Genomic DNA, 26,011 nt, shown 5'->3' on the forward strand with positions numbered 1-26,011 from the left:
CGACCACGGATGCTCCGATAGGGGGTGCAAGTTGCAGAACGCCTGGGAGCTGAGGCTCCAAGGCAGGGTGCGGGTTCGGTAAGGTCCCTCCTTTGTCCTCCTCCTTTTGCAGACAGCGAGACCCAGGCTTGTCTCCTCAAGCTTGACACCTGCTCAGATCTGGAGGGCTGGGGAGGGGCCCAGGGGCTTTGCTGGGTCAGCACTGGACACCGTTGACCTCTCCCCTACACCTCAGGGGCCTCTTCCACACTGTTCATCAGAAAGGCACTGGGCTGAAAAGGAGGGTCCCCACCCTCTCTGGGCAGGGATGGAGGGGAGGGGGCGGGAAGCCCCAGGGCAGTGTGGATCCTGACCCCTGGTGCCTCTCCTTTCCCAGAATTTCCTGCCCAGGTGACTTTTTGGTCCTGGCTGCAATGTCACGTTTAGATGGAGTTGAATTATCCTGATCCCAGTTGACTCAAGCCCAGTCTGAGGAGAGGGCATGGCCACCTGGAGGCTCCCTGCCTCCCTTTCTCTCATCTGGACCGTGGCCGTGGATAGCCCCCTCCCCATCTGGCTTCATCTTTCTCCCCAGTGGTGGGGCTGCTCAGCCACTTCCTGGTTGTGTGACCAGGGTGACCGTCAGAGCCTTGGGGACCTCATCGGTGCACCAGGAAAAGTAACGCCATCCACCTCACAAGGGTTGACAGGGATAGGACCCGGCAGTGAGGCACAGGGTACAGTGAGTTAGGTGCATGCTTGTCCTGGCACACAGCGGGGCTGGCAGACAGTGGCCAAGAGCTCTTGGAGTCTATCTGATTGGGGTTCAAACTCCGGCCACTGCCTCTAACATACTGTCCTAACCTTCTGAGCCTACTTCCTGCCTGACAGAAACAGTCCCTTCTCCCAGGGCCAGGGGGATGGTGCCATGAGATGCTCTGCATTTAAGATACACTCAGGGAACCCCTTGCACAGAACAGGTACCCAATAAACAGTTGCCACCCTGCCCCAATCCCACAGCCAGAAATCAGCTCCGTCTGAATCCAAACAGTTAGTGTTTTACAAGCGCTCTCTCTGGGTTAGGATCTGAGCCAAACGCCTCACACAGCCTCCTCGCTGAGCGCTCCCAGCCCGCTCGCTTGGCAGTGGGGCTGTTGTCAGAGCCTGGGGTGAGCAGGAGGGGTCCTGCCCCTGGCACGCGTTGGATGGTGACTTTAGCTGCACCCCTGCCCCCATCTGGGCCTCTGTTTCCAAATCTGCAAGTTTGTTGAGTGAATCCTCGGGAGCATGGCACTTGGCACGCAGTAGGTGCTAAATTAATGCAACTGTTAGGAATCTTTCCCCCATTTTACAAAACTGGAAACTGAGGGAGTTCCCTGGTGGCCTAGTGGTTAGGATTCCAGGCTTTCACTGCCGTGGCCTTGGTTCAGTCCCTGCTCGGGGAACTGAGATCCCGCAAGCCGTGCAGCGAGGCCAAAAAAAAAGAAGAAAAAAAAGTGGAAACTGAGGCTCAGGGTAAGGTCAGAGCTTCTCAGGGGACCAAGAAAATGTTTGTAATCTAGAAAAAAAGTGGAGCACAATGTTCATAACCAAAAAGTAAAAAAAGCCTAAATGTCCGTCCGCTGATACACGGGGAAATAAAATGTGGTGTTTCCATACAGTGGAATGTTACCTGACAATAAAAAGAAATGACATACTGACACATGCTACAACATGATGAACCTTGAAAATATTATGCGAAGTGAAAGAAGACAGACCCAAAAGATCACTTATTTATTCACAATAGCCAAGATACAGAAACAACCCAAATGTCCAGCAGCAGATGAATGGATAAAGAAAATGTTGTATAGCCCATAGAGCAGAATATAATTCAGCCTTTACAAAGAAGGAAATCCTTCCATTTGTGACAATATGATTGAACCTGGAAGCCATTATGTGAAGTGAAATGAGCCTGTCACAGAAGGACAAATTCTGCGTGATTCCACTCACGTGAGGTATTCAGAATACTCAGACTCGGGGGGTCGGGGAGGGATGGATTGGGAGTTTGGGGTTAGCAGATACAAACTACTATATAAAACAGGTAAACAACAAGGTCCTCCCGTGTAGCACAGGGAACTCCAGTCAATATCCTGTGATCAACCATAATGGAAAAGAATATGAAAAAGAATGTCTACATATGTTTTGCTGTGCAGCAGAAACGAACACAACATTGTAAATCAACTATATACTTCAATAAAAAAATAATAAAAAATTAAAATACTCGGATTCGTCAAAGTAGAGAACAGATGGGATGGGGGGAAGGGGGAGGGGGAGTTGTTTAATGAGCGTAAAGTTAAAGTTCAAAGATCTGCTGTTCAACATCGTGCCAGTAGTTAACGCTCCTGTGTTGTGCACTTAGAAATGTGTTAAGAGGGTAGATCTCACGTTGTGCTCTTAACACAGACACACACAAGACCACATATTCTATGATCCCATTTATACGAAATGTCCAGAACAGGCAAATCTATGGAGAGAAAAAGTAGGCCAGTGGTTACCAGGGCCTGAGAGGGATAGAGGGGTTGGGTTGATGGTTAAGGGGTGCAGGGTTTCTTTGCGGGGGTGATGAAAATTTTCTAAAATTGACTGCAGGGGTGATTGAACCGAATTGTGCACTTTAAAAGGATGAATTGTCTGCTGTGTAAATTATATTTCAATACAGCCGTTTTTAAGCGGGGCACCAAAATCTGAAAAGAATCCGGCCAAACCAAGGTGAATACATCTTTAATTAAATACGTACAAAATGTTCATTCCTCAACTCCTCTCTTGTATATCAATGACATTGAAAGTGTCATTTTAGGATGTCAAGTGAGGTGCATATATCCTCTGGGCATCTCACCTTGTCTTGGGCAAAGAGAGGTTAAGCAGTTCCTCAGGGAGGGACAGGAACCACAGCCCAGAGAGGGTCAGCTTCCTGTCCGGAGGCACACAGCCCTGGGGCTCCAAGAGTCCCGAGCCCCCACCTTCAAACGTGAGTTCAAATGTGCGTGAGGTTCTAACCCCAGCTTCCACGCTGACCCCTGGCTGCCTCCTCCTTCCGACTTCGCAGGGAAAAAAAAAAAAAGCCATGCCAGGAAGCATCCATCAGAGGCTGTCCAACTGGGCCGGAGGGGCAGGGGTCAGCAGGGAGGTGACCTCAAGGTCTCCGTGGGGACCAGGATCCGGCAGGGCTGGGGGTGAGAGCCTGGAATTTTTCCCACCCTGACATTTTCCTGCGTCAACCCAGGAGGGCGCCCTGGATGCCGCCAGCCCTGCCCCCAACCTCCTTCCTCTCTTGATACAGTTTCCCGGCTACGGATGGGGGAGGGGGGGGCTTGCCAAGGTGGAACCACTAGGCCCAGGAAAGAAGGCACTTTGGGGTTGACAAAATGAGGGACGCTGGCTCAGAGAGGCCAAGGGCCTGCTGTGGAGTCACGCAGCCTCGGAGACTTGGTGTAAACAGGGCGGCCCGGCTGCTCCTGCACTGCAGGGCCTGCCTCAGCCTCCACTGCCCTGCCCAAGAGTTGGACCCTAGCCCGGCCTTGGGCGTGTGAGAAGCCCTTGGCCCTGGGCCCTGCCCCGGGTCCTTCCTCCCCCCCACACACTGGGGACTCAGCCCTTCCTTGTGTTAAATAGAAACCTCTTTATTCTAAGTATCGTACGTTCCTTAATACATTGGATTGAGGCCAGACCTTGAGGTGAGGGGAAAGGGGGGGCCTGGGATATTTCTGTAGAGCCTTCCAAAACACCACCCACCACTCACTGGGCTGGGGAGGTGGTGCTGGGAACGGGCTTCATGGCCTTGGGAAAGTCCTTGCTCCTTCTGGCCGGTTTCTCTTCTGTACAGGGAGTTTGGGGGTAGGTGAGGAGACCTCTAAGGAGCTTTCCAGCCCAGGGGTCTGTGGCCCCAGACAGGGAGGCGGGAGGATGGTCTGTCAGCAGCAGAGATGGGGGGCACTGAGGCGGAGCCGGGAGAGTCTCAGTGTTGGGCCCGGGGCCGTGATGGAGACGGAGATGGAGGCCGAGGCCAGGGCAGGCAGGCCAGCCGGGAGAGGGAGAGGCGGCCCAGGAAGAGAGGGAGGCTGAGGCAGAAAGGCGGCCGGGGCACAGGGATGTCTGCAAAGAAGGCACGGTCCCGGGGGGGCGACAAGGTTCCCCCCTCAGAGAGTTCCAAGTCCCGGGCCACTGCCAGGATCTCGTGGCGGGCGACTGTGTGGTGCAGGCCACGGATGTCCAGGAGGGCTGCCACGTGCTTCCGCCTGGGGGTAGAGGAGGGGACAGGTGCACGGGGTCCTCCAGGTACACTCCCAGCCCACCTGTGGGCCCCACCCGGCCGTCTGTTCCAGAACCTGCCTTAGCTCTGGAGCCCCTTCGCTCCCTCTGGATTCCTCCTCCATACCAGTCCCCCCCAGATCCCGCCCTCCCACCAGCACCCCTAGATCCCCCCCTTCATACCAGCCCCCCTCCAGAGCTTCCCTTCCAAACATTTCCAAATCCTCCTACTCACAATGGATTCCAGAACTGTCACCTCCCAACCCAGCACAAGAATATTCCTTTTTGCCCCATCTCAGCTCCTGATTAAAATAACCTTCCATCTTCACCCCCAGCTTAGCTCAGACAGCTCCTGAATTTCCATTCTGGTACCCCTGCACCTGTTTAAGCTCTGGACTCTATAGCAACCCTTAACTTCATCTTCACTTTCATCTCAAACAGCCCCACAGCATCACTCAAATCCAGCCCGGAAGTGCTCACCCACATCCCTATCCTAACCCTCACCTCCCCCAACGCCAGGTCTGGAGTCTTCACCACTGCTGTTCCAGAACCCTCATCCAAATTCGGCCTTGGAACACTCACTTCACCTCTAACCCATTCCTGGAATTGTTCTCAACTATAATTCTCCTCCAGAACTTAAAATTCACCTTGGGGACCCTCACTCCAACCAGAAGCTTTGTGCTCAAAACTGACTCTGTTCCACAACCCTCGCCCCTAAATCCAACACAATGGAACCTTCCCTTCACCCCAATCTCAGCTCCAGATCCGGGATCCAGAACTCAACTCCAGAACCACCATCATATTTCAACTCAAGATCCTGAACCCAACATTCATTTCCAGAACTTTCATTTCAAACAGAGTTCTGGGGTCTTCACCACCCCCTTCAACCCAGCTCCGTCTCTTCACCCTCCCGCATCCCAAGTTTTGAATCCCCACAGCTCCAAAACACTCATCAAAAATGGGGCTCAGGAACCTTCCAGCTCAACAGAGGTGCAAAACACAGCCCCCAAACTCAGCTTTGGAACCCCTCCTCCCAGCCCAGCTTGAGACCTTTCAAACTCAGCTGCATATCCAAGTTCAGAGTCAAGTTCAGAAACCCCAATCCAGCAGGAGTGCCGGGACCCTGGCCCCCATGCGACTCCAGGGCTCTGTGCTTTCCCAAGGACATAAGCCCCACACCTCAGAAGCAGAACCGTCCGTCCTGAATCAGTTCCAGAATCCTCACCTTCAGCCCCATGTCCTCAACCTCAACCCAGCTGATGCCTTACTCCTGGGTCCTGGGGGGTCGTCTCTCTGGATACAGAATGTCTGTCTGCCCCACTAGCAGCGCAGGACTGCCACCACCTTATGCAAGTGGCAGTGTTGTGTGGTGGTCAGGTGTACCAGCTGTAGAGCCTGCTGCCTGGGCTCAAGTCCCAACTTCGCCGCTGGCTAGCTGTGACATTGGGCTCAGCTACTTAATTTCCGCCTGCCTCGGATGGTGCTAAGCACTCAGAACAGTGCTGCCTTTGACGTGCAAAGATTTTCTCAAATAGCTTATATTCTAAAATAACTCTTACTTGCTGCAGCCTTGCAGCCAAAAAATAAAAAATAAAATGCTCAAATACTGCCTACAGAAAATAATAATAATAATAAATTAATTAATTAATTAAATAACTTACTTACAGAGTGGGTATGTAAGATGCTTTCTTAGGTCTGACATAAGAACTCAATAAGCAAGAATTGGTATTGTTACTGCTGTCACCACGGGTGATGATTAATCAGCCCCCAATAATCCTATGAAAAGAGTATTATTGTCCCCATAGATCAGAAGAGGAAACGGGGGCTCAGAGAGGATCACAGAGAAAGGAAATGGTCCATCAGGATCTGAACGGCGCCTGCCACTGTCCCAGTGCGTGTGCGCCCGTGTGCCCGTGCGTGTCCCCGTGTCCCCCGCGGCTCCCCAGCTGGGCCGGCCCTTCCTGCCGCCGGGCGGCCCCGCGCCCCCCTGCCCTGGGCTTCCTGTGACTGCTTGTTTGTTTGCGAGCCCTGGTGGCGGCGGCGACGGCGGCGGCGGCAGGAGAAGGAGGGAAATCGTATTAATAATGCCCTGGTTCCAGCAGGAAACGGCCGTCAGACACGCTCGCCGCCTCCCTCCCTCGCCCAAGGGGCAGGAAACGCGGGGACGGATGCCAAGGCTCGCCGGGAGACCTCGGCCTGGCGGCAGCGCGGGCAAAAAGGAACCAAGGCGGCGTGGGGGCGGGGATCTCACCTGATGTCTGGGTAGTCCCGCACCAGCATCCCCACCTCCATCTGGATGCTGGGCGTGTCTTCCAGATGCAGAACTTCGGCCAAACGGGGCACCACGGCGTCCAGCCACGAGGCCTGGGATTCCTGCAGGGGAAGACCCCGGGCTCACACTCAACACCCACCCCCTCGAAACCCACAGCCTCCCAAGGCCTCGCCTCGCCTCGCCTGGCAGTTTTCTCGTCCGTAAAACCGGGCAGAGGGCAGACTGCAGTCAGAGGTTATCTGGAACCTTTGGAAATTTGAAGAAAAATCCATAATATAACCTACTCCCAGTTTTGCAGATAATTTGGGGCTCGGGGGCACCCCTCAAAACCTATTCTAAATTTGCAAAATGTTACCATTGGGGGAAACTTCATAAGGTATGCCAGCGATCTCTCTGCATTCTTTCGTATAACTGCATGTGACTCTACAATTATCTCCCCCAAAATTAAAAAGAAAATTCCAAGGACTCTAGGTTAGAAACTCCTGGAATAGCGGCTGAGTGAGACCCTTCCCGTCCAGCTCATTACAACTGGGTACAAATAAGATTTGCTGATTTTTAAATGCTTGGATTTGGGAACGCTAAGGTTCCGAGTTTCTCTTGCATTTAGCGACTGTCTGTGCTCATAATAATAGCTAATGTTTAGGTCCTAAGCCCTTTTAATGGGATTTATCTAATCCCCACAACAAGGCATAGGGACCATTTTTCTCTTCATTTGCGCCCAGAGCGCTCTCTCTTTCAGTTAGAAAGCCAATTTTTACCCTCAGAGGGCGAAGATCAGAGTGTTACTATTGGCTGCAAATTGGGTGAGGGTCTTATCCTAAGCCCCCGCCCCCGGCTATCGAGTCTGGGGATTCCGGAAGCCAGGGTTTTCCGTAGTTTCGGAGCCCCCCGCCCCCGGGCCGCACTGACCAGCCGTCGGAACAGCCTCTGTAGCTGCGCCGCGTCCTCCCGGAGCCTGCCGGCCACGCGGCTGCGGGTCCGCGCGGAGCCGCAGCGCAGGCGCCCGCGGAACAGGGGCCGCACGTACTCGACCAGCGCCCGCCGGTGCAGCTCGGCCACCAGCTCCTGGGGACCCGGTAAGACGCGAGGGGATGTGAGCCGCCGGTGACCCCCCCCCCCCCCCCGCTTCCCACCCGCCCGCTCCTGCTCCGGACACCCAACGGGAATTCCTGCCCACCCCCAGCCGCCGTCGGCCCTCCCGGCTCCCAGTGGGTGACCCCTGTCCTGCCCCCCCAAATCAGCTCGCGGACCCTCCCCCACCGGCCCCCAAAGGGTGCCCCATCCCAGCCCTCTCCGCTTTCTCCGGAGCTCCACCATCCAGAGGCCGCAATCCCGCCAGCATCCCGCGCTACACCCCGGTATCCGCGGGCACCCTCCGCGCAGACCCCAGGTAGAGCGCCACCTATCTCGCCCTGAGAGAGCTTCTCCCCACCTAGGACCGGTCTCTCCCCTCTGAGCGCTCTAGCTCCGCTCTCCCACTCTCCCCCCACCGGCGCCGGGTTCCACCCTGCGTCCCTCCCCCGCACAAGCAGACGCACCTGGTAAGGCTCATCTTGCATCCTGCGCAGTGCCAGGGCCTTAGCGCCCAGCGTGCCCACGATGCCATCCAGGGCCTCCGAGCTGCTCAGCCACTTCCTGCGCATCAGCTTGCTGAAGTGCGGCTGGGTGGGACAGAGTGGGCAGAGGGTCACAGTTCGCCTCCCTTCCGCCCTCTTTCTTCACAGATCAATTCAACATTTGTTCCCAAAACGCTGCTCCGAGCTGAACCAGGGCTGCGCAGTGCTGGGGACACAGCAGTGAGGAGACAGTCCAGCCCTACCCTCCTGGGGCTCTCCTCCAGAAGAGGAGACAGACCCGTTCCCCAGACAGTGACCACTCAGAGTGGCCACGGCTGGAAAGAGGGAGCCCAGGGGTTTAGGAAGCCCAGCCTGAGTCAGCATAGAGAGTCAAGGAGGGCTTCCCGGAGGAGGGGGCACCAGAGCTGAGGCCAGGAAGATGGTCACTGTTAGCCAAGTGAGCGGTGGGAGAGGGAGTGGCTCAATCCCAGGGGAAAGCCAGTGTGAAGAAGGTTCAGATTTCAGATGGGCTTGCGGGTCAGAGGACCAGAAAGAAGGTCAGTGTGGCTGGCAAGACCATCTATATAACTCACGGGCCCAATGCAAAAATGAAAATGGGAGACCGTTTGTTCAAAAAGTATTAAGAACTTCAAGACAGAGAGAGCAGAGCTTTAAACCAAGCTAGGACCCGTCTAATCAGGGGGATGGGGGGGGGCGCTGTATGACTGCCCAGTGAAGAGATGGGGCTGGTCAGGTGAACCTAGGAGAGCACACAGGCCTCCTGGGCTTGGGAGGAGCCCCAGATTTCTCTTGAGGGCACCGGGGATCCATGGCAGGTTCTAAGCAGAAGAGGGAGAGGGTCAGCTTTGTGCTCCACCGAGATGGCTGGGAGGGGGCAAGACTGAGGCAGAAATGGGGGGTCTGGAAGGAGGGGAAGGGGTGAGAAGGGATGAGGAGGGGGAAGGAGAACGCAGGTGGCAGATTCATAGGATGTAGTAAGTGGCCACCAGTGGGGGGAGGGGAGGGAGGCAGCTGGATCCTGGAGGTGGGATGGGCAGTGGGTCTGTCCCTCAGATGGAGGCTGGGAGGAGCGAGGGGGAGATGCTGCCGTCGGATGGACACTGGGAGCACGAGGTGCCCGGACACCTCTGGGGTTGGTGTCCATGGGGGTCTGAAGCAGGTTCCTATCCCACTCAGCCCAGCACTCCCTTCCTGCTTTCTCATCCCATAGTAGACCAGTTTTCTGAACCTCCAAAAATGAGGCCTGTGGGCTTTTGTTGGAAAGCAGGTGTGAATCAAATGAGCTGCCGCTCTTGGTACAGCACTCAGCTCAGGACGTGTTGCTGTTGCTGTAAACTCTGTACATTTATGAAGTTCCCTAATGGCCAATACCCGAGGGCCAGGACCCAAGCTAAGTACTTTATGGCCACAAGCCCATTGCTTCCTCACAGCCATCTGAGAAGCCTGGAATTCCTGGGCCCATTTCCCAGATGAGCAAACATAGACCCCCAAAAGGAAAGCCATTTGCCTAAGTCCCCCTACCTGGAAGCAGTACAGCCAGGCCTGGAACAAAGACTGTACCCCCTTCCCCCCAACACTCGCTTACTTTCATTCCCATGCTTGTCCATTTAGTCATTCAACAAACACTCTCTGAACCCTTCCTGTGGCCCAGCCCTGGGTGGATCACTGGGGATACGTTAGAGAACGCTTGGGGATACGTTAGAGAACGCTTGGGGACACGTTAGAGAACGCTTGGGGACACAGCACAAAAGGAGATAAAACTCCAAGCGCTTGATAATTATAAGCACTTGGGGGCCTCTGAATTCTGATCTGATATTTGATGATATTAAGGAATGATTGTTCCATTTGTTAGGTAGGAAAATGGCATTGCGTTTACATTTGTTTAAAAAGGCTGGGTTCCTTATCTTTTGGAGATACAGGCTAAAGTGTTGACGGATGATGACAGGATGCCAAAGATGTGCTTGAAAAGAATCCAGTGGGCAGGAGAGGTGGGGCGAGAGGTGGAGTTGATACTTGCTGGAGCCAGTCCACAAGAGGTCATTCTGTCATTCTGCCTACTTTTGTGTATGTTTGAAATTTTCCATAATAGAAAAGTTATTTTAGAAACATTCCAACAAATCCTTGCCCTTGAGAAGCTGACATTCCAATGGGAGGAGACAGATTGGAAAAAAAAAAAAAAAAAAAGCAAAGGATATAGCCTGGCAGGTGGTGATAAGTGCTTTGGAGACAAATAGAGTGGCGGGGCGGGGGGGTGGGCATGTGGGAATCTCAGGGGCTTCTATTTTAAATAGGGCAGTCAGGGGAGGTCCTTCTGAGAAGGTGACATTTGAGTCAAAACTTGAAAGAGGTGAGAGAGGGAGCTTTGTGGCTATTGAGGGAAGAGTAGTCCAGGCAGAGGGAACAGGTGCAAAGGTACTGAGGTTGGCATGTGTCTGACACCTTAAGGAGCAGCAAGGGGCAAGGAGGGAAGTGGGAGGAGATGAGGTCAGAGAGGGAAAGGGCAGACCATGTGGGCCTTGGGGGCCACAGGGAGGACTTCGGCTTTTGCCCTAAGTGAGCTGGGAGCCATGGACGGTTCTAAGCGGAGGTGGGACACAACCCGACGAACAATGTGGATTGAGCATGAATTACAGCCAGGGACATGCACACCTCTCAGTTCCATTCCCGGGTACTCCCACCAGCTCCTCACCCCGCTCTCACCCACCTCTGAACCTAGTCCCCTCTGGGCATGTGCAGGACCCCGGGGATGAGTGAATGAGGCCCTAGGGTCTAGGAGAGGCTGGGCAGGGATTTGGAGGACCTCAGTGAGGAGGGGCTACACCCAGTCCCCTAGGCCCCTTCGTGCTGATGGCTCTCTGTCCTCCCCCTGACCATATCCTCCCACCTCTTCCTTCCTGTGCCCCCCCGTCCCCCTAAACGGCCCAGACATGGCCATCACCCCCCCACACCCCCTCTGCTTCCCGAACACTGAGTCATGGGCTGAAAGGAACTGCAGGATGGGGCGGGGGCACTCCCCTGTCCTGGCCCCGGCCCCACCCAGCCCACTGCCTCTCTCACCTGCAGCTCCTGGAACAGCAGGTCGGTCAGGATGCGGTGGCAGAGTCGGGTCACTCGGTCCAGAGCGCTGGCTGCTGCTTCCCGGGCCGGCTCACTCTCAGGGGGTCCCACCCGGGCCAGGCGCTCCGCCAGAGCCCTGTGGGGATCAGTGGAGCCGAAAGTCAAGGAGCCTCAACATCTCAGCCCAACTGCCTGGACCTGTCTCCCATTAGACGGACCCTATTTTGTGGGGCACAGGGGCGACAGGTCAGATGGGGAGCTGGGGGAAGTCAGGGGCTCTGGGTGGGGGGGCCTGGGGGCTGGGAAATATCAGGGGATGTCTGGAGGGTTGGGGGTTGGGGGGCTCTGTGGAGTGGCTGGGAGTCTGGGGGATGGAGTGGGGAGGAAGGGGTCTGTTTTGCTGCTCTCTGGGTGAGAGTGGGGATGCTTCCATCCTAAAAGTTTGTGCTTCTAAAGGACTGTAATTCTAAAATTCGACCCTTCTCATTTTCTGTCATTGTGACAGTTGATGACCCTCTCCATCACTGAAAGGAGAATAACTTGGTTTGGAGGGCAACTGGGCACTTCCTGCCCAAATCCCAGCAGATCCCCTTCTGAGAATGTATCCCTGGTCCCCACACTTGTGGGAGTTGACAGATGTGCCAGGTTTTTCTCTACAAAAGAGTGGAGGCAACTGTCCATCCACTGGGGACAGATTAAATGAACGATGGCACATCCAAACAGTGGAAGACAGTTCAGCTATAAAAGATAAAAAAGAAGCTGGTGGGAACTCTTCAGGCGCTAACAGAAAGATCTCCAAGGTGTTAAGTGGAAAAGGACAGAGTGTGTTCAATATTCTACCATTTGTATTTTTTTTTAAAGGAAAAGAAATAATATGTATGCACATAGTAATAGATTTACTTGTGTATTATGAAATATGCATATGCATGGTACCTATGCATATGCATGAAGTGTGTCTATGCATATATACACTTATTTACACATATTTACTGGTAAATGTATCAAATACCCCTGGAAAGATATGTGAGACATTAGCAATAACCGGAGGGAAGGAGTGGGGGAGGGAGGCTTTTCACTGTGTGCCTTATTGTATCTTGAATGCATTCCCAATTTTAAAAATTCAATTAAAAATAAGTTAATAAAAAGGTAAAGTAATATAACTTGAATCACTTTGCTGTACAGCAGAAATCAACACAGCATGCTAAATCAACTATACAAGGAAAGTATTATAAGATAAAAATGTTGAAAAATATGTAATCCCTAGAGTCTGGCTTCTAGGTTCCTGTAATTGTAACACTCCCAGGTTCTGATTACTCTATAATTCTAGTGCTCTGTGATGCTACGGTTCTTTCTAGGAGTCCCAGGTTTTATGCTTCTAAGGTCCCCTGTATATGCCGCTCGGGGCTAGCTCTGCGATCCCCACCCAGGATCCAGGCACCCCAGTTCAGCTTGTCACCCAGGACTGGCCTTCTCGCCCACACACTGGGGGTGCTCTCACCTCAGGGGGGGCCCACAGTTGACCAGGGAGATGGTCCTGCTGATATAGGTGTCGGGTAGCAGCTCCCGGACTCCTGGGTTCTCATGGAATCGTTCTACGCGCTGCTGGAAGCTGGTGGGAGGAGAAAGGGAGGATGGTAGACAGATGGAGCACCGCTGGATAAGGGTCCCTGGCTGGGCACTCAGCCCAGCAGAGCCTGTGATCCCCACAGAGGCGCCCCTGCCCATTCTGACTTGATTCACTTTCATCTCTCCTCTCTCTGCTGGCTCCTGGGTCCAGATGCCCCACCGCCACCCCAGCCCTGCGCCCTTCCCCCCCAGCCCTCCATACCTCTGCAGGAATTCTGCCAGCCCCCCCAAGCAGCAGTGGGCCATCCGCTCCCCAAACTCCTGGCTGATGCGGGGCGCTCGCTCTGTGTGCTCTTCCAGCAGCTGCGTGGTCCGGGGGGATGAGAAGTGATGAGGAGGTGAGGTCCCACCTTCCCACTGGTCGCCATCCAGCGGATTCTCCGTCCTCTTCCCCGCCCCCTACCTCACACACATCCTGTGCCAGGCTGCTGGACCGGTCCTCCGCACTTCCCCAGTGCTCCTCGTCCTCCTGCAGCACTCGAAGCAGGGCCGCCCGTGTCTGAGCCTGGAGTGGGGAAGTGGGGGGAGAGGCAGGAGTCAGAGTCCCTGAGAGCCTCTCCCTCCCTTTCTCACACCGCGATTCCCCCCTCTTCCCCGCTCCCCCCCCACGCCCCCCCATCCCGCCCCTTAGCCCCCAGCAGGTCTGGATTCTGCCTGTGAGCTCATCAAGGTAACGCTGGGGAGAGAGCCTGGACCAGAAAACTTCCCCAGCCCCTTCCATTCCTAAGTCTACAATTTGGCACTTGATATTGAGTCTGTGGTTTTAAGCCTCCTCCATCTAATAGCCAGAGGGTTTAAGGGCTTATTCTCTCATTATCTGATGATTCTAAGACTCTGCTCTCAGGTCTGCAAGACAATTCTTTCCGATTTCCAAATTCTGTGATTCAAGAATTCCAAGTGTCTAGGATTCTAAGGTTTATACATCTCTTGATTCTCTGGTCCTATGTTGTCTTCAATTCAGTGAGTCTGAGAATGTAGACTTGTTTGGTCCTGAGATTCAGAGCTCTCAAGTTGCAAAGATACTAATTTCTGTGGCTGGGGCAGGACTGGCTTTTAGACCAGAAACACTCCTGTGGCTGGGATGGCTGTTTACAGCTTGGGCCATTCTGCTCAGCGGTGCCTGTGCCCGGCCAGTTATTAACCGTGTTTACTATCAGCCCTGCTTATATGCAGAGATGCTTTGATGCCCTCCTTCTGTGAGTTTTTGAGTCTGCGAGCTGAGGTTCTGTGACTGACTCTCTCTTGCTGTAAGATTTGAAGTGTCTGAATGTATTGAACCTTTACTGAGTGTCTCCACGCCCGGCTGGGTGCTTTGGGTACACTGAACATAAGACAGAAGTGATCAGTATGGACTTACATTTCTATGTCCTTTGGACAGAACTCGGAAGTCCATAAAGGGCAAGGGGAGATGGAAATAGGGAAGGGGGGCGGGGAGAGGCCCCCAAGCTCAGTGTGACCCCTCCCTCTCTGCAGAGTGCCTCCCGCTCCCTAATCAGCAAAGCCAAGTTCCAGGTACCTTAACGTCTGTGACACATTCATCCTCCAAGCCACGAAGGGTGCCGGGGGACAGAAGGGGCCCCAGCTCCCCATTTTCCAGGGCGACCATGTCCACCAGACCTAGGACCTCTCTGGGGGTGGGGGTAAGAAACAGGGGGGGGTCTGTGAGAGGTGGGGCTGGGCAGATGAACCCCTCCCCACCCCCATCCCTTCACAGCCTGTGTGTTTGTGACCTGGGCCTCTCCCTTCCTCTCTCGGGGCCAGCTTTGCTCATCCCTCAAAGGAAGTCTCTGGAATTGTTGCTCCCCTGGCTCCAGTTCCCTGAGTCAGCTCCCTGATGGATGGTGTCCGGGCAAGACTCGTAGGGGTCAAGTCCAGGCTCTATGACCTGGCACGCAAGAGCTTCACCAGACAGAAGCTCCCTTCCACCTCCGCCCCTAGTCCCTACGTCCCCACCTAGCCTTGGAAGCCTCGCCACTCCAGCCCTCACTCCCTGCCTCTACCCTCTTGCATGCCCCGGCCTGTGCCGTGCCATCACTCTCCGCACACCTCCCCACCACCCCTGCACACACCAGGCCTTTGCTCATGGCATCCTTGATCACCGTACTCCATCCCCCAGCCACAAGAATGGAAATGTTTTAAGATCCAAAGGCTCGATGGTTATCGGATTCTAGGACTGGGGGGGTCAATGGTACTCAGGTTCTAGATGCTAAGGTTATAGACTTCAAGGGACCAAAAGCGCTACCATCCTAAAACTGGAAGGACCGACTGTGTCAGAGTTCTAGGATCCAAAGGGGGGATGAAGCTAAGATTTAGGATTCGAAGGCTCATTGGCGCTAACGTTCCAGGATTGAAATTGTCATCAGTTCTGAAGTTCTAAGATTGGAAGAGTCATCGGCGCTGGTGCCCTAGGGTCTAAGGCGAAAGCAGTGTAAGGGTTCTAGAATTCCAAGGGCCAACAGTGCCAAGATTTTAGGATGAGAAGGGTCATTGGTGTTAAGTTTCTAGGACTGGAAGGGTGGGCAGTGCTAAGATTCTGAGAATGTTGATGATTCTAAAGATTCTTGGACCGGAAGGGTCAACAATGCTAAGATTCTAGGACCGGAAGGATGGCGGGTGGTAAGGTTCTAGGATCAGAAGTGTCCCTGTTGCTGAGGTTCTAGCGCGGGGAGCGTGGAGAGCGCTAAGATTCTCGGATTGTAAATGTCACCAGTGCTGAGCTGGAAGGGTCAACGATATTAAGGTTCTAGGAATGAAGGTCCAGGAGCGAGCGTCCTTAGGTTCTGAAGGGGCCGGGGCTGGAGGGAGTGGTGGGGAGCGAGGGTTCTACGCGACCTTGGGGCAGCCGATCCCTAGGCCCTCGCTCACCTGGGGTACACCTGGTTGTGCCAGTGCAGCAGCGCGTAGCGGTCGGCCAACTGCAGCCTCCGGCGGGCGGCGGCCGCGATCCACTCGGCCAGCGCGCCGTGGTAGCCGCGCAGGTAGACGCCGAAGGCGCCCAGGCCGGCGGGGTAGGAGGGCGCCAGGCGGCCCCGCACCACGCCCATATCCTCCAGCAGCCGCCCCCGCAGCGCCTCCAGCTGCCCGGCCAGGCCCCCGGGCGCCCCTGGCGCCGCCGCCTCCAGGCGCTCCCGGGCCGCACGCGCCACCGCCTCCGCCCAGCGGGCGCGCAGCTTGCGGGCCGCCTCGGGTCCCCGGCGCCCGTCGGCCGCCTCCTCCTGCACCAGCACCTGGCCCAGCTGCGCCACGGCGCCCGCCCCGGCGCCTGCGCCCGGCCCGGGGCCCGCCAGCGTCTCGCGCACCAGCGCCCACATCTCGCGCTGCAGGGCCTCGTACAGCAGAGCCACGTCCCGGGCCCGGCGGCCCCCGCCCGCGCCCTCGGCCTTGGGCGGGCCGGGCGCGCCGCCCCCCGACGACGCCAGCTCTTCGGCCTCCAGCTCCAAGATGTGCTCGTCGGCCCGCGCGAGCTCGCGCTGCTGGATCAAGCTCAGGATCTCCAGCACTGTGGGCGCAAAGCGGGAGATCAGGGGCTGGAAAACCGGGCGGAGGGGGCGAAGAAAGGAAACGGGTAGGAGGCGAGGGGAAGGGGGTCGGGAAGGGGGAGAGGTGGGGGGCAGAGAGGGATGTGGGGGCATTTCAGGAGAAGGGGAAGAGAGAAGGGTGTCAGGTGAGGGGCCTAGGAGAAGGGAGGGGGAGGAGATGGAGGAGGGAGCAAGGGGGAGAGCCAGGACAAGGGGGAGGGAACAGGAGGGGGTTGGGGAAGGGAAGAGGGGGTTTGGCGACGGGAGAAGGAGTCTGGATATAAGGAGGAGGTCAAAAGATTAAAGGGTGTCCGATTAGGAAGAGGATAAGATGAGAGGAGGAGTCAGAGAAAGTGGGGTTAAGGGAATGAGGAAGAAGGAAAGGGTTAGGGCTTGGGGTAAGGGCTCAGGGCTAGGAAGAGAGTATCAGGGCGTAGGTGAGGATGTGGGGAGGAGTTAGGGGAGTTGAGGGCGGATAGGATAGAAAAAGGGCATCAGGGTCAAAAAAAGGCATCAGAGGAAGTGGGGCGGCCAAGGGAGGACAGTGGGAGCCAGGTAAGGGGGTGAGGGATGGAGAGAGCCAGTGGACTGGGGGGCAAGGTGGGGGCATGGAGGTGGGAAGAGGGTATGAAGACCAGAGATGGGTCTTTCGGGGGTGGGGACAACTATAGGGGTGACCTGGCTCTCTGATGGTTTCACCCTCCCCCAGGAGAGGGGAGTCATGGGCTCGGGAGGCCTCTGAGTGAAGGCAGAGGGTCCCAGTGGCCCAGGGTTACCCCCAACACCTCCAGCCCCCTCCACTTCCTCCCTGGCAGAGAAACTATTTCCTGGCCAGTGCTATTTCTGCCCATCCGTTTCCAGAAGGCGGGGGCTTGAATCACTCCCTTCTCACCTCCCTGTGGTGCCCTCCCAGTCCCTAGGGAGCAGGGGCTGAAATAGCTTCTGGCGCAGGATGTGGAGGGCATCAGGTTGAAGGAAGGGCTCTCCAATGATGGGGCAGCAAGAGCTGTCCATGGGGGGAGGGTAGGAGTGGGGATGGGGGTGGGGGGATAGAGACAGGGTAGGGGATAGGGTTGAAGGAAGGCGGGGATTGGGCAGGGCTGGGGCTGGAGAAGAGGATGGGGATGAAGGTGGAGGCTGGGATGAGGGCGTTTAGGATTAGGGTGAGGTTGGGGCTGAAATCTGAAGAGGGAGATGGGAAAGGAATTGAGAATGTCATCTGGAGTTTGGGGTAGGGATGGGCTTGGAGATGAGTTTAGGTGAAAGTTGAGGATAGAAAGAAGGTAGAGATGGAGGTGAGTTTGAAGAAGTCTGGATGTGAGTTGGGGTTAGGAATGTGGACAGTTGAAGTTGGAGGTTGGAAATGGGGGGGTTAGGATTGAGACTCGGGATGGGTGTGGAGATGGGGTTAAGAGGTTGAGTTTGGGGTTAAGGTTGAAAGTGGGGGCTGGGAGTGCGACTAGGACTGAATGAGGAAGTTGGGGAGGTGCATGGGGTTGCAGGGGGACGCTGAGATGGACCTGGGGTTGGGGGTCGGGAGTGAGACTGAAGAGGGGAAAGGGTTGAAGCTGCACACAGGGATGGGATTGAGGATGGGATGGGAGTAGAGGAACGAGCTATGGCATGGGACTGGACCATTTGGCGGTTGTCATGGTGTTGGGCATAGCAGTGAGGTTAAAGATGGCATTTGGCGAAAGGGATGGATTGGGAATAAGCATGCGGATGTGCCTCAGGTGGCGATGGCTGATGGGGTTGGAATAAGTATGGATGGAAACCAAAAAGGCATTGAGGAAGACACTGGGGTTTGGGGTAGTATTGGGGTTGAGGATACAACAGGGTTCAGTGAGTTGAACTGTGTTTGTCCCCCACCCCAAGAAGAAGAGATATGTGAAGTCCTAACCCCCAGTACCTCAGAATGGGATCTTATTTGGAAATAGGTAATTTACAGAGGTAAGCAAGTTAAAATGAGGTCATAGGGTGGGCCCTGATCCATTATGACTGGTGTCCTTCTAAGAAGGGAAACTTGGACACCAAGATAGACATGCACAGAGGAGAAGATGATGTGAAGACAGAGAGAAGGCCATGTGTGGATGGAAGGTGGGAGGGATGCAGTTACAAGGCAAGGAGCGCCAAAGATTGCCAGCAAAGCACCAGAAGCTGGAAGAGGCAGGTTTGAAAGGAGATGGGATTGAGGTTGAATTTGAGGATAGTAACGGAAAGAGGGTTGAAACTGGGGACAGGGAGGGGATTGGAGGAGATGAGACCAAAGTTGGTCATTTGGTTGTCGTTGGACAAGGGGACGAGGTTGAAGGCAGATGGAGAGAGGGACAGATTGGGCTGGGGGTGGACACGGGGCTGAGGCTGGAGCTTGGTGATGGAGATTAGGACCGCAGCGGGGACGGGCTGGCCGTGTCCATGGAGGTGGGCAGATGGAAGCTGGAGATGCGAATGGCGATGGGGTCACGGGTGGAGACACTGTGATTCTCCCGGGTCTGGGCCAGGGCTCGCGACTCACCTGACAACGGCTCCTTCATCTTTGGGGGCTCCGGGACCTTGGGCGGGGGCTCGGGAGCCGCCTCGCCTGCGGGCACCACCCTCTCAGCCAGTGACGCGCGCCGGGGCTTGGGCCCGCGCCCCAGTCTCAGGAAGGCCAGTCTCCGCGCAGCCTCCCCAGCCGCCTCCTCGTCGCCGTGGGCTCGGGCCCCCTGGAGCCTGGCCAGGAGGCCAAAATCTGCTGAGCTCCTGCGGATCCCCGGTGTCAGCACACGGCCCAGGAAAGAGCGAGGCTGCCCGTCCCCAGGGCTGCCCGCCCGCCGGCCAGGGGTTCTGCCCAGCCGGAAGGGGGCCAGGCCTGCCAGCTTCTCCAGGGTGGCACGGCGGCGACATGATGTTCCGTTGGGCAGGGTCTCCCGTTCCCCAGCCTCCTCTTCTTCCAGCCCTGAAGCTTCCTCAAAGGGGTTCCGAGAGGACCTCAGGGGCAGTGTCCCCGCCCGGGACATCTTAGAGTCTGCCACCCCTAGACCCTTCAGGATGGGCATTTTGACAGGCGGGGACCTGGGGAAAAAATAAGGGACCATCGGTGGTGTTGATGACGGGTGGCATTGATGACAGTGCCTTTGTGTACCCAGCACTTTGGGGCATGTGTGCCGAGCACTGGTCCGAGCACTTACTTACCCCTTGAGTCTGCACAATCTCATGAAGAGAGTAATGTCACTATGCCCATTTTGCAGATGAGGAAACTGAGGCTCAGAAGAGCACAAGTGTTTGCCTAAGGTCCCACAGTGATTCGGGGACAAAGTCGGGTTTCAAACCCAGGCCTGTCAGATTCCAGACCCCGGGTTCTCTCCCCTGAGCATCGGCGTCCAGACCCTTCCCCTACCTTAGTCCTGCCCAAGGGTGTTCATCATCTTAGTGCACCCTCCTACTCCATGAGGAAACAGGCTCAGAGAGGGGAAGGGTCTTTCCCACGGTGGCACAGCCAGCGAAGGGCAGAGACTGCATGGGGACCCAGGCCCCACCCCACCGTCTACCCATGTGTCCTGTTCACACAGTTGGGCATCTGCTTCGTCTCCCCTGTCCAGTCAGTACCCCTGTTTCCTCTACCCTACCGCATTCATTCCTCCAGCAAACATTTTACCGGGAAATATCCAGAACAGACAAATCCATAGAGACAGAAAGATTAGTTGTTTCCAGTGACTGGGAGAGGGGGACTGGGCTGTGACCACTTAACTGGTACGGGGTTTCCTTTTAGAGGGATGAAGATGTTCTGGAATTAGTGGCGATGGTTGACAACATTGTGAATGTACTAGATGCCACTGAATTGTACACCTTAAAATGGTTAGTATGGTAAATGTTCTGTAGATTTTACCACACACATCCCCTTACACACATCCCCATGCACACACACACACACACACACACACACACACTCGTGCACACACACACACACACACAAACTGATTAGGTATTTGCATGGGCCCAGCCCTGAGCAGGCACTGAGGACACAGCCGTGGCCAAGGCAGACCCAGTCCCTGCCCTCATGGAGCTCGAAGCTTCCCGAGTCCTGCCCATTCCTTCTCCTAAATCCCTGTCTCCTACCTCTTCATGGCCCCTGCCCCAGTCCAAGCCCCCTCCTGCTTCCCTGCTGCAGCCTTCTCCCTGATCTCCAGCCTCTAGTTCTCCTGTCTACCTTGGAGGACCTTGTTAAGGCCTAGACCTGCCCCTCCTCCTGCTCTTAACCCTCCATGGCTCCCCAGTGCCCTCGAGATAAAATTCAGGCCCCCCTGCTTGCCAGCTGTACACCTCTTCAGCACTATCCCACCTTCTCCTCCTCCTCACCTCAGGCTCCTCTGGGTTTCAGCATCTGTTTATACATGGAGGCCTGTTCTCCATGTTCCATTCAGGCTTCAGGACCCAGCCCCAATGTTGCCTCTTCCCAGATGCCCAGGCTGAGTCAGGCGCACCCCCCTTGAAACTCCCACTCTGGGTCATCACTGTCTGGGAGTGGGTCTGTGTCCCCCACTGGGCTGTGAGCCCCAAGAGGGCAGGGGCGGGGCTGCCCCTGTGTCCACTGTGTCCACCACTGTGTCCCCAGCTCCCAGGGCAGGCACTCTGGGAATGAGTGGGTGCTAAACAGGAAACGAAGGAGACAAGGTCTTCATTCCTCGTGGGAGAGGAGGAATGATAAGTCAAAACGGAGAGGTGAGCAAGGAGCAGGCCACGCAGGGCCTTGAAAACCATAAGGAAGGGCTTGGGCTTTCTCCTGAGGGCACTGGGAGCCATAGAAGGGCGCTTTTGAAAATGATGAAATATTCCAAATGTTCAGAAAAGTATAGAAAATAAATTTAATAAACACCCCTGTGCTTACGATCCTAGCTGCATCTAATGCAAGCGTTTGCTCTTTTGGGTTCTTTTTTTTTGTTTTGTTTTCTTTTAAGAATCAAGCATTGCAGGAATTCCCTGGCGGTCCAGTAGTTAGGACTCTGCGCTTTCACTGCCAAGGGTGCGGGTTCAATCCCTGGTCTGGGAACTAAGAATCAAGCATTGCAAATGCACTGAAGCCCCCCAAGCCCCTCCCTGATCCCACCCACTCTAGCCCTCTCCCAAGGAGAGCCGTCCAAGCGGACTTTGACCCCGTGCCTGCCTACCCAGACTGGTATCCAGAAATAATGTACTGTTTTACGTGGTTGCGAACTCTCCATAAATACTGTCATACTACATGTATCCCCTGCATCTTGCTTTTTTTCCCTCACATTTTACATGTGAGATTTTCCATGCCTGTGTCTGTGGCACTAATCAAGTGCTGCACACTATTCCACCGTATGGCTATGACCAATCTGTGTTAAGTATCAGCTGTTCACACATCCTCCTATGACTGGACACATAGGTTGTTTTGAACCGGGACAGGTTCTGAGCAGGTTAGGGACAGGGTCAAGATGGGGCAGTGGGTGTGGGAGTGCACGGGGGGCCTGGGAGGAAGGCTGATGCTGCAGGGGCCCTGAGTTGGCTGAGCCATGGGCAAGAGCATCTCCTTTCCTGGTGGGGATGCCCCTTCTTTCCTCCCTGACTTCACCCTCTACACCTTAGCCATTGTTTCTCAAGCCTCCTGTTTCTAGAAACACTGTCCCAGCCTCTCTCCAGTCTCCATGGTCCCCGATCCCCCAGGGAGGCAGTCACCATGGCAACCCTTGCCTGGAACCCCCATGGCTGTGGGCAATCGATACCAGCCCCCCTCCCCATACACACGCTATTCACACACCGATTTCTCTGTCTTTCATCTTCCAAACTGGCCTCCACATGCCTAATCCCCAGAATGGCTCCATCATCCCCCCCAAAAAAAGTCTACCTCCCCCTCAAAACAGGGGCCTCCAGTTTCCCTCCAATTGAATTCAACATCACCCAAACTGGATTTGTTTTCACCCACGCTAGATTTGACATTCCCACGCTGGCTCCCATATCCACCCCTAAACTGGATCCCCCCTCAAACCATTTCCAACATCCTCAGACCTGGCTGCAACATTTTCCCAAAACTGGCCCCGATGTCTTTCCCCTTCCTGGCTCCAACACCCACCTCTGCAAACTGACATCCTGCCCCCTCCAGCCCCCTCGTCTGCCTCCCAGTGCCCGGCCCCTGACTCACTTCCGAGGCATCCCTCAAGCCCCCAGCCTCCCAGCTCCTGCAGGATGTCTTGGCCACCAGAGCTTCCCTCTTTGGGCTCCTCCTCCTCTTCCTCACTGCCAGCCTTTCCCCAAAGTCCCAAACCCTCTGCCGGCCAGCCGACCTGTTTGCAGAAGTCAGCACCTCCAGTCCTGTGTCTGCATCAGGGAACTGCCCTTACAAATTGTGTCCAGTACAACCGCAGTCCAGACCTTGCCCCCAAACAATTCTGTCACCAGCCCAGCCTGTTTCAGGCTCATCCACATCTTCATTCCCAACCTCATCCCATCTCCTGCTCCATCTGCATCCCAACCCTTGTTCCAGCTGCATCTGCAAGACCCCATCTCCTGGGGATGGAGCAGAATGCCCATCCCTCTCTGGCCTCAGCCTTCCCACCTGAACTCAGAGAGCTTCCGACCCAATGACATCTTGTCTCTCTTCTCCCTTGGTGGTTCCAAGCTCTCCATGGCTCCCTGGCAACCTAGATCGTCCGAGTCCCCAAAGTCTTCCCTGCACCCTCCTCCTGCTCCCCCATCTCCTCCCGCCACCCTCTTGCTGGTTGGCACCCTCCCGAGGTCAGGCTCTAGAGTTTCTCTTTGCCCCCAGCCTCTCCTGGCTTCAGGGCACACGTTCTCCCAAATTCTGGTCCAGCCCCCAATTCAGAGGGCCCCAGGGGCGTGTGAATCCTGCCCCCTCCTCCCACAGACTCACCTCCTTGTCAGTGCCCCTCTGTCCGTGCTGCTGTCCTGTCCTGAGGCTACTTCAGCCAGGACTGCTGAGAGCTTGGATCTGAGGAGGGGGGGGTTAGAGGAGGTCAATTTCCTGTCAGGAAACCCCTCCCTCTCTGGGGCCAGGGGCGGGAAGGACTTGTTATCTGTCTGCCCTTTTAGGCCAGGCTGTGGTTGGGCTGGGAAGAAGGACAAGGCCGCAGTCAGGTCCCCACCCTCAGCCCCCAACCCCAGGCCGGAATTGGCACCGCCCTCCCCCCCCCCCCCCCCGCCTGCTCTTCACACCTCCCAAGGTGGCAACACCATCCTGGGTACCGCCGGAGACACCCCATGCTGGATGTGAGCCCGAAGCTCTCTCTTGCGTTCCCTGCTCTGGGGTAAAGACATGAAGGGAGGTTCTGCTGGGCCCAGGGGCTGGGACTGGAGCCCTAAGGGGGTGACCCTGGGCATGACTTTGGAACAGTGGTTCTCTCTGCCTAAAAGCCCCCGTCCCCAGGTCTCCATACGCCCCACCCCTCCTCGTTATCATCCAGGTCTCAGCTCCAGAGTCCTTTCCTCAAAGGAGACATTCCCTGACCAGCAAAAGTACTTCTGCCAGCCCTGTACTCTCTCTCCCCAGGGGACATTGCTCTGATTTGCCAGTTCCTTTATAGCACCTTCTACAATCTGAAATGATCAAATTCCTCTGTCTCCCTGGTAGATTTTCTGACTGTCCCAATTGAATATAAATTCAAAGCAGATTTTGCTTACCATGTTCATCTGCTATCCCTAGATGCGTGCCAGGCACATAGTAGGTGCTCAGTAAAGATCTGTGAACTGATTGCACCAATGGGGATAGATCAGAGCTAAGGATTGGAAGTTGGGGATAGAGATGGCAGGTCTGTTGGGACTGGGAATGGGTTGGGGGTTGGATGGGGTGAGATGAAGGATTAGGGTGACTTTGAAGGCTGGGTTTTAGGTGTAGGTGGCCCTTTGGGGGCTCAGGCGTAGCATCCCAGGTGTTTGGCCTGAGAGAATGATCACTTGCCTCAGCAAAACTGGGGTTGGGATGAGGTAGGGTTGACATCGGGGTCAGGGGCTGGACTCAGGGATCACTGCTATCCCCCAGCCCCAGCGAGGGCTCTGTAGACATTAGGTTGGGATAAGTGGATCAAGGGTTAAGATTCCAAGGTCTGAAGGCTTCAGTTCAAGGACTGGATTTGCCGGACAATGGGCCCTGGGGAAGGGGCTGGTTTGCTGGCCTGGGGGACGGGGAGAAACAGGTTATGTCCTCCCCGAATCAGTGTGGACCTGTGGTAATCGGAAGGCAGCCCGAGCTGGAACCAAAGTGGCCTGTTATGGGCCGTGGCCACTGTTGGATCTCTCCCTCTTTTTTTAAACTTAATTTTTTTATTGAGATAGAATTCACATGCCATAGAATTCACCCTGTTAAAGTGTGTAAGTCAGTGGTTTTTGTTTTTTGTTTTTTTTTGGCAGTGATGGTTTGTTTGTTTGTTTGTTTTTAATTTATTTATTTATGGCTGTGTTGGGTCTTCGTTTCTGTGCGAGGGCTTTCTCCAGTTGTGGCAAGCGGGGGCCACTCTTCATCGCGGTGCACGGGCCTCTCACTATCGCGGCCTCTCTTGTTGCGGAGCACAGGCTCCAGACGCGCAGGCTCAGTAATTGTGGCTCATGGGCCTAGTTGCTCCGCGGCATGTGGGATCTTCCCAGACCAGGGCTCGAACCCGTGTCCCCTGCATTGGCAGGCAGATTCTCAACCACTGCGCCACCAGGGAAGCCCGTCAGTGGTTTTTAGTACATTCACAAGGTTGTGACAACCATCACCAGTATCTAATTCCAGAACATTGTCACCAAAAAGAAATCCATGTAACCCGTTAGCAGTCGTTCCCCACTCCTCTCTCTCCCGCAGCCCTTGGCAACCCTGAATCTACTTTCTGTCACTAAGGATTTACGTATTCTGGGTATTTCATATAAACGGAATCATACAATAAGTGGTGTTTTGTATGCTTCTTTCCCTAAGCATAATTTTTTAAGGCTCATCCGTGTCATAGCCTCCCCTCTTTAAGCCTCAGTCTCCCTATCTGGGAAATAGGGTGGGGATAGTACTGGGAACTGGGGAGCCAGTGTGCACCCCGCAGTGTGGTGGGCAAACGTGTATAAGGAGGTGATCTTCTGCCCCCGTGTGGTGTGTAGGAGAACTGCAGCTCTCAGCGCTAGAGCTGGGATGGGATTGGGCTGATTCAGCCCCCTAACCCCAAGACCCCACCCCTCATCCCGCAGAACCCTTGAGATCCCAGAGCTTCTAGAACAACATCCTGAACTCCTCCCTCTCTGCCTCCCACCCTCCCTGAGACTCCTCAGGCTCCATTTGCTGAAAAATAATATCACCCATTTAAGAAATTCTAATCTGTTCCCACGTGAAGCACTTTACTTACATAGTCTCATTAATTTGTTGCAGACAGACTTTGCTGCTATTACCATCCAGGGATAGGGGACCGTAGTGGTTAAGAGCCCAAGTTCTGGAGTTTGGCGACACTTTTGTTCAAATCTCAGCCCTGCTGCTCACCAGCTGTGTGACCTTCAGCGTGCTGTTTTTCCTCTGTAAGTGGGGGTGATAATGATGGTCCAATCTCATGGTGTGGCAGAAAGGATAAAGTGCTCAGAGCCTGGCACAGAGGAAGCCTCTGTGAGTCGATGTAGCTGATAGTATCAACCAGTGATATACTGGTAAATGTGTAACGACCAGCTCTCTGGGGAATGAGGGTGGAAAGTCTTGCTTTGTAGCACTTGCCAATTTCCATGGTGTAAAT

At 55.1% G+C, this 26,011-nt stretch overlaps 1 protein-coding gene across 1 annotated transcript; it reads right to left on the minus strand.

Annotated features, from left to right (window-relative positions):
* Positions 1-1,770: 1,770 nt before the first annotated feature.
* Positions 1,771-23,243, minus strand: EXOC3L2 (exocyst complex component 3 like 2). The gene is made up of 12 exons (XM_068527627.1): positions 23,185-23,243; positions 18,832-19,370; positions 15,664-16,297; positions 14,315-14,426; positions 13,202-13,303; positions 13,001-13,101; positions 12,671-12,781; positions 11,173-11,308; positions 8,077-8,199; positions 7,448-7,603; positions 6,518-6,639; positions 1,771-4,253 (listed from the first exon to the last, which is right to left on the minus strand). Exons 2-12 carry the CDS (start codon positions 19,352-19,354, stop codon positions 3,974-3,976), a joined length of 2,400 nt encoding a protein of 799 aa, XP_068383728.1. The 5' UTR covers positions 19,355-19,370; positions 23,185-23,243; the 3' UTR covers positions 1,771-3,973.
* Positions 23,244-26,011: the final 2,768 nt, after the last annotated feature.

The sequence above is a fragment of the Eschrichtius robustus genome, chromosome 19 (assembly GCF_028021215.1).
Source record: "Eschrichtius robustus isolate mEscRob2 chromosome 19, mEscRob2.pri, whole genome shotgun sequence".
In the NCBI taxonomy this organism is placed as follows: Eukaryota; Metazoa; Chordata; class Mammalia; order Artiodactyla; family Eschrichtiidae; genus Eschrichtius; species Eschrichtius robustus.